We start from the raw sequence: 17,116 nt of genomic DNA on the forward strand, positions 1-17,116 counted from the left end.
TTGCTTAAAATAACAGGAAAGGTGCTTAAAATAGTAGGAAAGGTTGAATAATAATGTACAATTCATCTAAGACAAACAATAATTTAGAGGGTTTAAACTATGCTAAGGTAAAAGCCATGTCAATATAACATCTCCAAATCCCATTTGAATAAAGTCTATCAAGACTGAAATTCCACCACAATATCTCACTCTAAATATTTGGAAAGAGGAACAACAACTATGATCAAAGAATATTATCGCCTCCACTGTCTGGATTGCGCAATGGAGTTGACGGCACCATAAAATGCTTTACACTTCTTCTCATTCTTATGGAAGTTGGGAGTGGTGATGCCAAGTGATCATAGCCTGTGACTTACCCGTCTGATCACAGGGCCGCGTTTAACATCCTCTTTTTTGTGGCTGGACAGTTTCGCCAACTTTATCCCGCCACATACAAACGACATCATATGGGTGCTGCCTATTTCATTCCATTGAAATAAGGTAAAGGATGGAATGAGAAGACGAAGGAAGGGATCTTGTCATCTTCGAAACTTACCAAGAGTGGGGAACAGACTAGGTCTTCAATATGCTACATCGCCCACGAGTATAGGGAATTCAACAAGACATCAGTGAAAGGACCTGGGAAAGGCAGCTCGACATTTGCATCAAAGACTTTGACGATGCGAACTTTAGCACAATGTCGTGGGAGTGGAATAGTATGACACATTACACCCTTCCTCAGGCCATCAACAACGCCTTCCCCAACCACTACCCCATCTAGGAGTAGGTGGACTTCAACTCCAACAACAACAGCGTGAGCATCTTCATTGGCGCACTCTTCTTTGTCTTCCACAATTGCCTATATCAGTAACGAGTGGACACGGTCGCTTAAATAAAATTCTTTATACAGCTCGATCAAACATAGTCAAATGAATTCATGCCAATGCAATACAACAGGACCGGAGTAGCTATCTCTCCCAGCACGTTGCCCCCATCGCGGTCACCGTCTGCATTTGTATATCCATCATCATTTCCCCCAAACTCTTTCTCAATGCTTGTTTCTATCGGATTATGCTACAAAACATGACACATTGTACAAGAGTGTAAGTACACATTAAACCCATACGCCTATGAACACTACTGGAGCAAGTCCGATGAATTTTACATGACTAAGGCAATAATAGGAACACAGATAATGGACACAAACCACAACATCATAAAAAATGCTTCAGTATAACACTGCCCCTCACCGCCTGTTATCCAAAAGAAGAGCCCAATACCTATTCATCTCTGCTCTTATCCTCCAATGTTTGCCCCAATTGAGTGGACTCCTCTGCAATCTTCTCACCACTGCATGCAATCAAATTTCCATTCACCGTCTCCTTCAGTTTCTCCCTTGAAATAGACTTCTGAAGTTTCTCATCCATTACCGTGGCCGACTGCATAAAAAAAAGTTACTGTATAGTATAACACACCATGTCATGATATAGCACTACATGTCATGCACAATGGCACCGCATTACCTATTCATCTTTGCAGCTATCCTCCAACCTCTGCCCCAGTTGAGGAGAGTGCTCTGCAATCGTCTCGCCACTGCATGCACTCGATTTTTCAATCATCATCTCCTTCACCTTCTTCCTCCTAACAGACGTCCGAGATTTTGGACTTGGTTTTTCGAGAACACTACACACGGTCTCATCAGGCAACTGCATTGACTGTTCTTTGCTCGTATCGTCCATCGTCTGCCCCAAGTCACACGACTGCTCCACAATCTTCTCGGCACTGCATGCACCCAATTTTTCATTCGATGTCTCCTTCAACTTATTTGACGAAATAGACTTATACATATCAAACGCCCAAGGTTTTCGACTTAATTTTTTGTGCACACTGCATTCTATGTCATCCAATACCATGGGACAGTCCATGCTCCCTCCACAGACCCCATCAGCCTACAATGGCATGGACGAAATAATCAACATACTACACAGTGCAGTGCAAAGCATACCATGCAATGAAAACACACATATGGACAAGCCAACAGACAGTCACCTTCGATGACAAACGTGTTGTGTCATCTGAAGTCAGACTTGTTTTTTCTATGACATTCTTCTTTTCTTGCTTCCTCGACGAATCACATGCAGGCTCATTGGCTGGCACGTTTGTTTCAGGATGTGAAGTCCGCCTTCTTTTTTCCACAACATTCTTCTTTTTTTTCTTCCTTGACAAAACAGGTGCACCCTCTTTTGTTTGATGACCTAAAGCCGGCCTTGATTTTTTCGCAGCATTCTTCTTTTTTTGCTTCCCCAACGAAACAGATGCAACCTCATTCACTGGCACGTTTGTTTCGCAATTAGCCTTCGATGACATAACCTCCTCACCATGGCCTGCACTGTCACTTAAAATCTGGGCACCAGGATAGGATACCTCAATAAGTCATTCTTCACATGTTTAAAGGAATTTAGTAAACTGCAAAAAAATACGATCACTAAAAAATTGCCTCTGTTGCAATATTCTTTCTTTGCAGTAACTCTAAAACCTTCTTCCTTCTCGCCTCCCTAACCGGACTACTGTCGTACACTCGCATTGCTTCCTTTATCTCTTCCTTCCCTTCAGTAGGAAGCTCATCACGTGTTTTCTTGCCATATTTCATACAGACCCAGTCAGTGACACGTATTTTTTGCATACTGCATCGTACACCCATTTGGTATTCAATATTATACTCCCTCTTTTTCAACTCCAACAGGAATTTCTTCCTATGATCTGCGTTGCGCTTTCCACTTCCACACTGTCGACGACTGCGTCGTGCAATCCCCAAAAATGGTAGTTTATGTTCTCTGGCTCTATGCATATTAAGCCTCCCCAGATCCCAAAACTGACAACCTCCATTTTCGGAACAATAACGGAAGAGACAAAAGTAGTGCAACCTGCCATTAATATGTTCTCTTTTGTGATCGGCCTGTTGCTACACATGGCCAACAGAGACAAAGAGTCACATTCAACTTTGCACTAATTAAGCATTATAAAGATAATCCAACATATAATGACTAATAGTGGACCTCCTTGTTACTCTCCCCTCCTTGTTCCTGTTCACGAGCATTGACAGAATCACGTTGTCGTTCAGCCTCTTTCTCTATGCTCACCTCGTGCTCGCTACAAATGTCCCCTTTTTCATTCTCACCGCCTCGAGCATCAGTATAATCGCCCTCATCTACACTTCCACTGGCCTCATCTTCCTCACCAGCACAACCACTATCATAATGTTGTTCAATAAAATAGCACACATCATCGATCCATTTTATGCCCGTGTATATATCTACATTTCGACTTATAAATCCCAACTTCCACCAACCATGCCATGCAATGATGGAAAAAATGTATAATGCAATGAGAAATAATTACCAGTGTGGTTGTGCAGTCACTAAGAAGCTGCCTTGACAATGGGTTCAAAATTGGAGACCCAACTGGTGACTCATTCAGATTTGAATCCCCAACTAGTCCCTGACCTGAAGGCCCATCCCCTGACTCTTTCAGATTTGGATCCCCAACTAGCCCCACATCTAAAAGCCCAACTCCTGAGTCTTTCAAATTTGAATCCTTAACTACTCGTGGATGTGAAAGTCCAACTCCTGAATCTTTCAGATTTGAATCCCCAACTTGTCGTGCATCTGAAAGCCCAACTCCTGACCCTTTCAGATTTGAATCCTCAACTACTCGTGGATGTGAAAGTCCAACTCCTGAATCTTTCAGATTTGAATCCCCAACTTGTCGTGCATATGAAAGCCCAACTCTTGACCCTTTCATATTTGAATCCTCAACTAGTCCTAGATATGAAAGCCTAGCTTCTGAAACTTTAAGATTTGAATCTCGAACTGGTCGCACATCTGAAAGCCCAACTCCTGACTCTTTTGGATTCAAATCCCCAACTACTCCCAGATGTGAAAGCCCAACTCCTGAATCTTTCAGATATGAATGCCGAACTCGTCCCGCATATGAGAGCCCACCTCTCTCCTGGGTATACAAATTAGTTCTCCAGTCACAGGCATTAAATAGTTACAGCACCAAGCAATACTACATGTTACATAATCCATTAAAACTACTTAGCTTACAGGTAGGCCGATGTCACATGTCACTGGGAAGCGAATGCGGCCAACTCCCAGGAGATCATCTGCCTTTAGCTCCAGCAACCCATAATCAAGATCAGCATTTTCCCTCAACCTTTTTCGCAACACAATTGACATGATTGAATTGAAACATAAAAAAAAATGCAATTCATATTCGTCACACTATCAATAACACCACACATTCACTACAAATGACGCAACCAACACACGACCGGTTATGCCCACATTCGAATACAAAGTCAGCATGTCGCTGTGTTATGTACAACCCAGCTAACAGTTGAGCCATAAACTATCCATGACATTCCGCTCTAGAACATATTTGGTTGCAATTGCAACAAAATAATGACTATGATCCATCGCCAACACTGTTAAAAAGGCTTCCTATGTTCTCCCCATCCAAAATACAACACAAAAACTAGACTTTCTTAAGGATTGATAAAGAAGGATGCAAAACACGCTTAACGGATCGGCTATGTCTATTCCGGCTCCAAAACGGACCTTTCCTACAATGTGTTACTAACAGGTAAGTCAATCACAGCCGCTAATTGCAAAATCGATGTTGTAAAACGAGTGTGCAACAATTAAGATGGTCAATCTATGTCAGAGAATAAACAACGATTCATTACCATTAACAAAGTCTTTCACGATAATTAATGGGTACAGAGACCTCCAATTCATTTTTTGAAAGACACAAATCTTTTGAAATGAGTGTCTATTCTAAAGCTTCCATCTCTTTGTTGACATGGGAATAGTATTATTTATTAAAAACGTACTCTTAAGTTATGAAAAGAAAAAAGAAAAAAACACTCTGAAGGATAGACACATGAGGAGTTCGTCGTTCCAACCCGAGACACCTCAAACAGAAGCCCAAATCACATTTCAAATTGGAGTTGGATCATCAAACACATGTACTTCTCATACATCACGAACATCAACAATCTAGAAATACAAATACACTACGATGAACATTAACACTCTCATGCAAATCAACAGAATATATACAAATTTATAACACATCGTTCACAAGAATCAAGATTTCTGGTTCATATATTCAACACTGGTTTCATGACTCGAAGATCCATAAATAACAATCGTACTGCGTTCAGGTTCGAAAATTATATCTTATTGTCTAATATGGTGCATCTATAGCATATAATAAAACGCATCAGCCAATTGTATTGTTCATTTTCATTATTATCAAATTCAGTAAAAGTAAGGACATTAATATTACATGATCAAGAACTAAAATTTATACATACATTTGTACCGCATAAAAAAAATTATATACAACAAACTATATATATATATATATAACATGCGCCTTTCAAAAAGTTGCACAAGCCCAAAGATTATTAATAAGGGGACATTACAGTGCAAGTAGTATTAAACAAGGGAGACAGAGCAACAACCTAGGAACGTCTGGACGTTTGCCGGGGGACTACTCAATAGTCTTTGAAAATCAACAACCTACATGGATAACTAATGTTACTGGTGGTCTACATTGGGAAGTACATGCATTTCAAAAGACATAAAAGGAACCTACATGTTCATATATGAAATTGCAGTTTAACATCCAATATAAACTACCGCTAAGTAATTGATATCACCTAAATTATATATGTCAATTTGCCATAGTACCAGAGCTGTACCAGAGTTGTCTATATCAACCACCTATTTTCGTACTATTGTTGTGCGCTCAAGGACAGACGCCTCTATTCTGACTCGAAATCAACGCTATGGTCTGACTAACACGCAACTTAGTCACACGTTTTACACTATATTTTACATTCAATGGATGCAATTGGATAACATGTCACTAACACGCAGTACCATTTGTCTATTCTCAAGCCTTGTTATTGACTAACTCAACCTCCAATGGTAAATTGCATCGCATGTTAGCCTTTGGCTTTACCACTGTTAGTTGCATCAAATCACAACTCGTACATGAACAATGGTCTGAGACGTTGTGTCTCTTCTGGTTCCAAATTAGAAAAATCATACAAACTAACAGCGTTGTGTTGGACATAAGCAGCCATCAAATGCAAAACCTACGATTAAAAACCTGCCACAAACATGGGATGTTAGTCCCCTCATTTTTTTTTTGCAGCCACAATAGAGGCGTCCCATTGCGAGAGTAACTTGAGTTTCGTGCTAGTCTTTTCTCTGACAAAAGTACCAAGTTTTTGCAGCCTGCGGCCTCTTCTTCGTGCCAGGATGCCCTCCAAATGTGATTCCTTCATTCACAAGCTTTTAATGTGCATGTTATGCATAATAAACCGGCAGTAACCACGAAGCATGCCGCAGCCATCCTCCGACATTTCCACATAGTTTTGCGTGGGCGCCGAGGACTGAAACCGAGAACTCGACAACAACTCCACATCACATACCATGGGTCAGAGCACCACGAGAAGTTGGCATGCTATGGATGTCTTGGAAATATATGTCGATGCATGTTGTTGGTACGATACGTCCACTATCGAGCCACAATACACATAGCCTCCCACATATATATGCATATATGTTTATTCTGCACTTTTCGAGTGTGATTAGGTACTTCCAACTTATGTCAGACATGTCTATTCATGCTTCAAAATGAGATTGTAACAACAACATGAATCGACATACATGACACACGTCTATTCTGGCTCCAAAAAGGACATATCGTACCAATAACATGCATCAACATACATGTCCGAGAATAAATATATATATGCAAATACAAGTGGCAGGCACCTAATAGCTACATGAAAGACAAAGTGAGGTAAAATGTTTTGTTTCAAATTGAGCTTCTTTTACATGGTCTTGACCTCGTTTACATGTTATGGTTTGCCTTTTGATGCAAACAAACTCCTCAAAATTAGGTTGTTGACTGGTTGATGCAACCATTCCTTGACTATGTGTGACCTGCTCTTGTTTAGGAGTTGATATGTTGTTTGCTGACAATTATGAGTTGATCTGTTGTTTGTTTGATGATAGAAAACATGGCGCCTTTTTTATTTGCCTAACGTGAAAAAAGTAAGACTAATGCGCGAATGAAAACATTATTGTTGAAGGGCTCCTTGTTGAAGCAGCTTCCGTCTATTTTGGCTCATTGTTGAAGGGGGATTTATGGGACTATAGGTTTTCTTTTTTTTATCTAATGAGCACCTGAGAATAATGGAAACAGAGCATAATATTTCCATAGTTTCTTTTATCTATGTTTTCTTCTGTTGTTTTCCTCTGTATTGTAGAGGACATGTTTATGTGTGTGTGTGTGTGTCTCTGCGAGTGTGTGTGTGTGTATTGCTTCATATATATATATACTAACACACACCAAACCGCAAACAAACAAACTATATATATATATATATATATATATATATATATATATATATATATATATATATATATATATATATATATATATATATATATATATATATATATATATATATATATATATATATATATATATATATATATATATATATATATACACTAACACACCAAACCACAAACAAACAATGCAAACCCTAACGGTTTTCAACAAAATACCAAAAATCAGTCGACAACAATCAAACAGGGAACCTTGGTATCCTGACACGACCATGCTGCAAAATGATGCCTAATTTTCACAGACAGAACACAAAATGACACAAGAAATTAAAAAAAAAATTATTGAATGTCATAGGGTTTCAAATTACCACAGCCACCTAAGCCTCCACCCAAATCGTTGTTCGCTTGACACCTCCTGAGGGCACACTCACAACCAGCTCTGCGATACAAAAATGATATAAAAATTTACAATTTCAAACACTGGGTTGACGAAGGAATCATAAAACTATCTTTATCTGTTAGGGTTTGAATTTACCGATGCCGCCATAACCCTACACGACAATCTTCAATTGTACCACCCCCTGTACGCTACGATACCTCCTCCCTGCACATGAAAAAAAACCCGTGTTAAAAGGCGATAACAATACGACTAACAATATACCCAGACAACTTGGGTTATGCATGCGGTCGACTTTTCTCCTCTCCTTCAGAGCCACACATATTTTAAGAATGCATACCTATAACTACAATTGAAGCGTAGCTCCTTCACTCAGTGATTCAACCAGGCACATGAATTTATAGCCTGAATTTCCACGGTCGAATATTTTGTTTCGTCTCCACCAGTGCGTTCTGCATGCAGCTACCAGACGAAATATATTTTCAATTTCTCGAGAAATCGAGTTTTCATTCAAAATTTTTAAAAAAATGAATTGAAAATTGTGCCCATAACACGCGACCGCCGCCCGATGTTAGTCATGTTAGTCGACTCATGGACGCAATAAAGCGGGTTAGCCAAAAAAATTGTCGCGTGGCAAAATCGAAATTGGTGGTCACAGAAAATGTAAAACGCTTGCCTGGCGGTATGTTAACCACCTCGCCTGATGTAACTGTCACATCGAGGTGACAACGACCGGGAAAGTGTTAACCGCGAGCAAGCTTTTCCGTCAAACGCAAAACGGTAACATCATCCACGTCATCGTAGCCGCGAATTCCTCCATGTCATCTGTAGGTCCCAGGAACATCGCTCTCATGGACCTGTCGTACTTGAATGGTATGCCTTCGACATCATATGGAGGCATGCCGTTTTTGAGCCAAAATAGCTACAGCCTATGGTATATACTTAATTACGTACAATAATAATTATCATTCTCCTCATCTACTTTATTTCACATCATAGTACTTCTCTCACCTCTTGCTGCTCATGTTATGTCAATCCTAATTTCCTTTCCTTCAGTAAATACACCATACACCACTATTTTAAATTCTTAAGATATTATAATATGCTACTTTTCCTCATCCTATTTATATTATCTCTTTTTCTACTATCCCTTACATGATGTATAATATTCCCTATGATGATTTTATTTTCTCGGATATATTCATTCTACATACATATTTATTTTAACTCTATTTTTACTTTTATTTTTTTCTTTTGGGTATCTATTTTTCTAATGACATTGTGTACTCTAGCCAATTTTGATGGTCATAACAATACTAACTCCCCATGCCTTCAATCCATATGCCCCTAAGTTATATTAATTATGTTATTTTATTCTATGCTACATTTAATTATTTTATCTATGTTCTTATTTTATGATGCTCCTCTTTCCCATACTAAGTGTATTTTTGCTTGTAAGAAACGTTTAGTAGTTCTCCATGTTTTCCCTTTTGTCTCTAATTTTAAATTATATTACACTAGATACATTTTTTTTTGGATCAGTTAATGGTACTTTTATTAATATTATCAAAAATTACATCTCTAGCACATCAAAAAGCAATGTTGTAACATTCATACAAAGTTTATCACAAAAAAAAAATTGTATCAGAGTCCCCCTCCTCTAACAAACAAAACAAATTGTCAGTTATCACACCCACTGTATGCGACTGATATATCTACAATACTGTATGATTGCAAATACAAAAGATTGATCGAATGATAAAAAAATAAAATAAAAACAAGTCAAACTAATGCGCATCTACTTTTTCCTTGCCTTTCCCACTTGCATCCCTGCCACCCTCCATCGATTCCTAAAGATCATCAATGTCATTCTCAAAGTCCTGATATATGAAGACCATAACAAGTTGATTATTTCATCCATCAATCCTCTTTTCTAACGACAAATCATATTCCAAAATAATTGCTACCTATTTTTATCATTGAAATTATCAACTTGTTATGGTCCTCATATATCATTTTCCCACTTTGAGAAGCACTTTTGGTCATCAAAATGGCAGTTCTCAATGGATATGACACTGTTTTAGTTTCACACGTACAAAGTGCGTTGTTGGCATGGTCAATCGAGGTCGAGCATTCATTTTCTCCAACTCACCCTAGAGATTTAGGGGAGATTTACATTCCTTCGTATGCCCATTGTAGCCTTGTTATGGTCCTCATATATCATTTTCCCACTTTGAGAAGCACTTTTGGTCATCAAAATGGCAGTTCTCAATGGATATGACACTGTTTTAGTTTCACACGTACAAAGTGCGTTGTTGGCATGGTCAATCGAGGTCGAGCATTCATTTTCTCCAACTCACCCTAGAGATTTAGGGGAGATTTACATTCCTTCGTATGCCCATTGTAGCCTATCGTCGTACTAGTTCTGACGAGCATTAAAACTTTGTGGTTATCCACTTGCTTCCCTGGATCATCTCTATTTCATTGGTAATTTCGCCACCCAAAACATTTTCCGAGGCAAACTTCAAATCACTCCAAGATATAACCGTTGGGAAGGTAGGTATCTAATGTTAGTTCGCCAAACCTGCAATTCAAAAGCTTGGTTGGCACACAAATCTGCATTGAATATCTCTATCAATTTTCCAATTTTGAGCTTCACCTTTGATAATGGCCTGCATTATAATTTGGGAATCTCCTTCCAGATGAAGTCTCTCCACATCTATCATTTTGGTCAATTGAACCGCCAAAAGATACGATTTTACTTCAGTTTCATTATTGGTCTCCGGGACCATTTGTTGTTTACATCTAGCAATGACTACTCCATTGTTGTCCTTGGCCACACAGCCAACACTAGAAGGTCTCGGATTTCCACGTGTCGCTCCATCAAAAATGACTTTTATCCAGCCCAGCTCCGAAGGATGCCATTGAGAAACCCTTTCGAAAAGGATTAACCCTTTGAGACCCATTAATGGGTAGATACATTTTATTATTCTTACCATGCCAATATTTCTTTCACCCCTTTCCAATTTTCCCTCCATGAAATTTTAATATTCTTCTTATAACTATTAAAATTGTTACAATTCCTATGTTACTTCATTTCCCCTAGTCTATTGCACATGATATTCAAACTTCCTTCTTAATCATAATTAATTTTAATCAAAATTTTATTTTCTCAAATCCTTTGGTTACATGTTATATTATAATATAATAGCGTCTTATATTTCACTAATACAATTTTCATGCTTATTAAGTATCTTCTATGAGATATACTTCGTGCTTTATGTTCACTTCTAGTGCCATATCGCCTTGTTATAGATCGTGATTCATGTGTTCCTATTATTAAATTCTTATTTCCTATTATCATGTTTCCCTATATCAAATGTTCATGTTCTATGCCTACTCTTCCACCTCTCTATATGGTTCAACTTCACATTTTTCATGCATTTTTTCTTCTTACTCTTTATTCTTCTATAACCTAACATTTTCTTTCTCTATTATTTGCTTTCTCTATAAGGGAAACTCTACTTCTGTTTTAAAGAAATCACCTTAATCCATGCTCTCGCCAAATTTTTATTATTTTGGATTTTTCATTAAAAAAAATTAAATCTCTCGCCAAATTTTTATTATTTTGGATTTTTCATAAAAATAAATAAATCACAATCTTTAAACCTTAAGTTATGTGCATTAATAATGAACTAGCTATATTCCTACATGTGTACATTACAAACCCTATAACCTTATATCTTGACCATGAATAAGGATCAGAAACTATAATAAAAAAAAGGCTACCACTAAACCATACATGTCTTAAAATCTAAACTCAAATCCATTACCCAAAACTTCACATGTACCCTATTATACCAAAAACAAATCTCAAAACTCTAAACATCTAACTCAAAATCTATAAAAAATTAAAATTCTATCACAAACTCTATATACATATTCTTTTTGTATCCTAGATGAGTCTTGTATTATTCCAAATTAATCACTCGCCTTTGTGATATACCTATATATCTAATACATAATCAAAACCACCATATAGTGTGGAGTACCACCAAAAGACATTGTACTAAAAGATCTTGTGTCTAACTAAGGCTAAGCACTTAAAGAATAATACTTCACTAAACCATTTACTCTAAAAATAAAAAATCTAATAATAGGAATAATATTAGATGAGAAATATCTAAGCTAAAGGTCTAGAAGAATAAGAGATAATAATTTCAAGCAAAGCTAATTGTAGGAAAAGGTTTGTTTTAGTAAAGTTATTACTCTAACCTTATTAGATGCCAAATATATGCCTTGAGGTATCATTTCCAAATAAATGAGTGGGTTATTTTAGTGGTGAGTTAAGAATTTTCCACAAATCTTGTCTCTGTGTATATATCATTTCTTGTTTTTCTTTAATGTTAATTTTTTTTTATCAGCAAATGGTAAAGGCCGGAAATTTAATATTAAAGATGTATATACAGAAATACAAAAATCATCAATCCGAATAAGCAGCTAAATCTATCTTCAATACAATAACACAATTAAATTTGCATCATAATCTGAAATTGTTCAAATATCTCATCTTATTAGTAATTTGGAATAGATAATAAATTCCTAAGAAATTTGAATATTACTAACTTAAGAACAAAACTTTCAAATTAAACTTTCAAGATTACCTATTTAAAGATAACTTTTAAAATAACATCTTATAATAACATTTCAAGAACATCTTTGTACAATCATAAAAAATAAACCAAAATAACACTTTCAAAATAAAAACATCCAAACATTTAACATTCTCCATTCAACATCCATTTAAAAACGCATCATACATTTCAACAAAGAAACTTGACCAAAGCATAAAGAGGAAGTTAGATACTTATCCAACTAAGTAAGCCCTCCTGAAGGTATTCCTAAAAATTACATTGACTTCGCATAAGCAATAAAATACTAGAGTGAAACTCAAACAGATGAAAGGCACAGACAAAATTACAGTTTAAATTATGCATTTACTCATCTGGTACTTCTCTTGACGGCCTTAAAGGTAGTATATTTTCTTCCTTTTCAAATATAAAGAAGACATTTTTGTTGGTAGATGTTTTATAAAGAAGACATTTTTGTTGGTGGATATTTTATATCAGATGTGGAGGGTTATTCCTTGAAAGTAGGAAATGTGTTGAGACATGGACCAGTTAGGACTCAAACCTAGGACCTTCCATACGCTGTTGGAGTGCTCTACCACTGAGTTACTGACCCCTCTTGGACCAGTCCATCGTCGGTCCAGGTGTGGCTTATTTCCAACACCAACAAAATGCATTTAAGTTTTTACTTCTTAGTTGTTTGTATCATTAAAGAATTAAATGATAAAAGCCCTGTTTGGAGCAGGTGTGGCAGTTCATTAATATATATATAATTTCTTGTATTCTAACTGAGCAATCGAGTAAATAAGTGGGTTGTTTGGAAGTTCATTATTGCATTTTATTTTGTTTTAATATTTCTTTTTTAATCCTTGGATTCCTAGAAATCAATTGAATAAGCCAATTGTTTGGGAGCTAAGTTTAATATTTTAGCATATTTTTTTAAATTCCTAATATTATTATAGCACAGACTTTATGTGGTCAAACATTTCACCAATAAAATCATGAAAAGTTTACAAATTTTCACATTTAAATTGAAACATGGCATGGTGATAACATAATAGAGGTTGCTGTCATGCAACATGTCCTTTCAGTCTGATTTTCACCTAATGGGGAGGACCAGCAGATGTATCTAGATGTCAAGTCCTGTCCAGGAGTTATATAACAGTCCCCTCATGCTTGCATTGTTACATCTATCACATCTACTCTGAAATTCAGAAACAAAATGAGCCCATATCATGAACTAGGACACAGATGAGCAAATATCTGAGGGATGAAATGTTAAAACAACAAGATCTTATAATGATTGTGAGAAGGCAGTAGATTGAAAGTAAGTATTCAGTAAAGTTGAAAGAGTTAACTATAGAATCAAGTTACTAGAATCTATACAATGGTTTATTATCTTTATTTCATGGTGACAAAAGTTGCTTATTTGGGGTACAACAATTATTGTTTGCACTTTATCAAGATGAGATCTCGATTAAGTGCTTTTAACTGAAAAAACTGGCAACATTTTATTGTTGAAGAAATGTCCTGCACCTGAATTATAATGAGCCTACTAAAAAGCTCCAGTCACAAAGAGGGCTGGCAGCTCAATGGTAGGACATCCAACATGCATATAAGAAGTCTTAGATTCAAGTTCTAACTGGTTCATGGAAAGTAACAATCTATTAAAGATGTTATAATAGATTTCATAAAATAGCTGGATGGAAGGTTAAAAATGCAAGGCTGCTCAGGCTCCTGTCAAAAGTCATATAATATAATCTATTAAAAGATTTCATAGTCTAAATAACTGCATGGAAGGTTAAAATTGCAAGGCTTCTTAGGCTCCTGTGAACAGCTATACCATATGATGTAAGTTAAGGTTGAAACCTTATTAGTTCCTGGAGGTGCATTTTGTAACAGTGGCATCAATGCAAGTTTGCCACTCTGTCAAATACAAAATCCAGTTCCCCAATTGAGGAAGGCAAATCATTTTTAAGGAATACTGTTATAACTCTGAAAAACACCTAGTTTTCACTTCGCCTATTTGCAGATGCAATTGTACGCACATTTGGAAGACTTGATCCTGTGAGTCCTTGGCTTCGAGTGATATCAACAAACTGACCCAGCGCATCATGGAATTGTTCTAATACAGATACAGGAAGTATGATAACTGAACGGTCTGATCCTGTCACCTGCAACCAAATAATATGAACACTGTCAACATATAAAACTTATTGCATTGCATAAAAAGGTATTGAATGATTATGAAATTCCTCAATTCAATACAGACAATCTGCCATAATGGCCCCAAAAAGTGAGCACTGTATCATTTAATTAAATTTGTTGCTCCTTGAAGAAAAAGAAAACTGCCAAAGCTAAAATCCAATTTGATAAAAAAATTAACCAAAAAATGTTTAATTACAATTACTAACCTGCAAAGGTAAGGTACTAGTTCATGGTAGGTTTAGACATGCAGTAAGCAATTTGTAGATGACACTTGTATCAGTGCCACTCAATTTTTAATGATGGACTTATCATACCAATTAGATGATCCATTAATTGGAGGCCAAGTGTTTGCCGAAATGAACACAGGATTATGCCATTCAACTAGCTAGCTTGAAGGTTTACTGGCCTGCTTCTAGAAGCTTTAGAACTCTTAATTTCAAATTGTTTGTGAACAAGAAGTAATTTGAGACAGGTTCAATGCAGAATTTTGCCAGTAATGTCCAGAAAATAAAGATGTGTAAGCACTTGTATTTTTGTGGATTAACCAATTTGGTAGTGTTTTTACAGTGGAAAAAGTGGAAAACTGAACTTATCACACCTTACACAGATCTAATATCTAAATGTTTAAACATACTTTGCTGCTGAACTGTAAAAGCTAAAAATATCTCAAAATGCAGAATCTAAATCAAGAACTGAATACAGAACAATCTAAGCATATAATTGGGCACTGAAAAAACTTGTTAATAAATGTTTGAACCAATGCAACTTGAAGCCTTAAAGAAAAGGGCACTTATAAAACTCAAAAATTAAATGCATAACTTACTTCTGAAATTCTGAGGAATTGGCCGCGAGAATTGCTCCCTAGATCGAAGAAAAACCTTTTCTGCTCTGCCCTGATGACTTTGGCCATCACCACTCCACCACTCTCTCCACCAGCTAAACCCATAGATTTGTCCCCCATTCCCCCATCCACAGAGTTTTCCTGTGAACTCCCCACTGATATGAATCCTGGCGCTACTGGATCTGACAACCCTCGCAACTGCAATTGCTCTGATGTTGCACTTGCTTGCTGCTGCTGTCTCATCAAAATTACATTATAAGAACATACCCTTCAGCTCAATATGCACACAGAAGCTCTACCCTCCAAAGCAAATTTAGCATTCAATCAAAATTTCGGCATTGTGGGCATTAATCAACAGGGGAAAAAAGCAAGAAACACAAAGACTCGCAGATCTCTGACCTGGGTTGGTATTATTAAGCTGCAGGCTTTATGGATCTCAGCCAAAACGTCTCTGAAGGCAGACCATCCATCTGAGTCGTTGCCTGCAGGCACAATAATTGTGCTCCGACTTCGGCTGACAGATGCTTCAGAGACCTGCAATCGAATACTCCATTACTCTTCACTTCACAACACAATGCACGTTCATTGGGGAAGTTAAAAAAAGACTTAATTAAAAAACCCACCCTGAGAAACCGGCCTCTCTTATTCTCCCCGACATCAAAGTAGAACACCTGAAACAGAGCAATGGGGAAATTAATTAACAAAAAACATCCAGATCTAAGCCTAAAAAGTGAAATGAAAAGACGAACTTTGATGTCGAGCTGCAATTCCTTGCTATAGAGTTCCTGCCCATCATTGCTGGCATAGTAATTGAAGAGATCTGCAAACCAGGCAACACCATCAAGAGGAACAATTATGGTGGAACGAGATCCGGATGTTTTTTCAGAAATTTTGAGGTAGCGGCCACGCGGGTTCTCCTTGAGATCAAAATAGAAAAGCTTGTGTTCCACTTGAAGTGTCTTGGTCAGAAGCTCTGTGTCTGAATTCTCCATGCCCGAAATGTACAGGGGCGTTTCAGACCATGTTGATCAAATCTATTCCCACCTCCCCATTCCCTCCAATTCCACAGCAACCGACAACTTAATGCAAGGGACGTTGCTCTCCAGGGACGCCATGGATTTCCCCTATATTGTCGTAGTGAAGAGGAGTGTTAATACGTGCTATACAACACTTTTTATTTGCCTCCACCTTGCTGTTTGTTAAATTGCTGGTTAAGGTCAAAACCTCCGCCTTACCATTGCCTAATGTCGTCTTGTGAAATTTTTAGCACTAATCCCACCCAACTACAAAATACATCTAGACTAGATATTTCTGTTTTAAGACATTAGAAAAACAATGGAAAGTTAAAGCTAAGTTTGGGTATGAAGTGTGGGGAATGACCATTCACCTCTTAAGATGCTCAATATATAAATTATCTTTATATATCATAATTTATGTAATGGTACATTCTAGATGTTGGATAATCATTTCGTAAAACATAGGGTTGTGTTTATCCATCTCTTAAGATGCATCAATATATAAATTACCTTCATATACCATAATTTATGTATTGGTGCATTCTAGATGTTGGATAATCTTTTCACGAAGTGTAGGGATTGTGTTCTAAGTGTTTGAAATGAGATGTATT

At 37.0% G+C, this 17,116-nt stretch overlaps 1 protein-coding gene across 2 annotated transcripts; it reads right to left on the reverse strand.

Annotated features, from left to right (window-relative positions):
- Positions 1 to 14,086: 14,086 nt before the first annotated feature.
- On the reverse strand, positions 14,087 to 16,708 carry LOC131030141 (transcription factor Pur-alpha 1). Of its 2 annotated transcripts, none has more exons than XM_057960828.2 (5): positions 16,239 to 16,708; positions 16,113 to 16,160; positions 15,889 to 16,023; positions 15,472 to 15,723; positions 14,087 to 14,614 (listed from the first exon to the last, which is right to left on the reverse strand). In XM_057960828.2, exons 1-5 carry the CDS (start codon positions 16,479 to 16,481, stop codon positions 14,447 to 14,449), a joined length of 846 nt encoding a protein of 281 aa, XP_057816811.2. In that variant the 5' UTR covers positions 16,482 to 16,708; the 3' UTR covers positions 14,087 to 14,446. The 2 variants fall into 2 exon arrangements, with proteins under 2 accessions (XP_057816811.2, XP_057816812.2); XM_057960829.2 differs by having other exon boundaries at positions 15,472 to 15,720; positions 16,239 to 16,698.
- Between the last annotated feature and the right edge of the window lie 408 nt (positions 16,709 to 17,116).

This window comes from Cryptomeria japonica, chromosome 9, assembly GCF_030272615.1.
Source record: "Cryptomeria japonica chromosome 9, Sugi_1.0, whole genome shotgun sequence".
NCBI lineage: Eukaryota > Viridiplantae > Streptophyta > Pinopsida > Cupressales > Cupressaceae > Cryptomeria > Cryptomeria japonica.

Coding starts and splice junctions, on each gene's coding strand:
- LOC131030141 (XM_057960828.2), bottom strand. CDS start 16,481: ATGGAGAATTCAGACACAGAGCTTCTGACCAAGACACTTCAAGTGGAA. Junction 16,161..16,238: donor AATTGCAGCTCGACATCAAA/GTTCGTCTTTTC, acceptor GCTCTGTTTCAG/GTGTTCTACTTTGATGTCGG. Junction 16,024..16,112: donor AGAGAGGCCGGTTTCTCAGG/GTGGGTTTTTTA, acceptor ATTCGATTGCAG/GTCTCTGAAGCATCTGTCAG.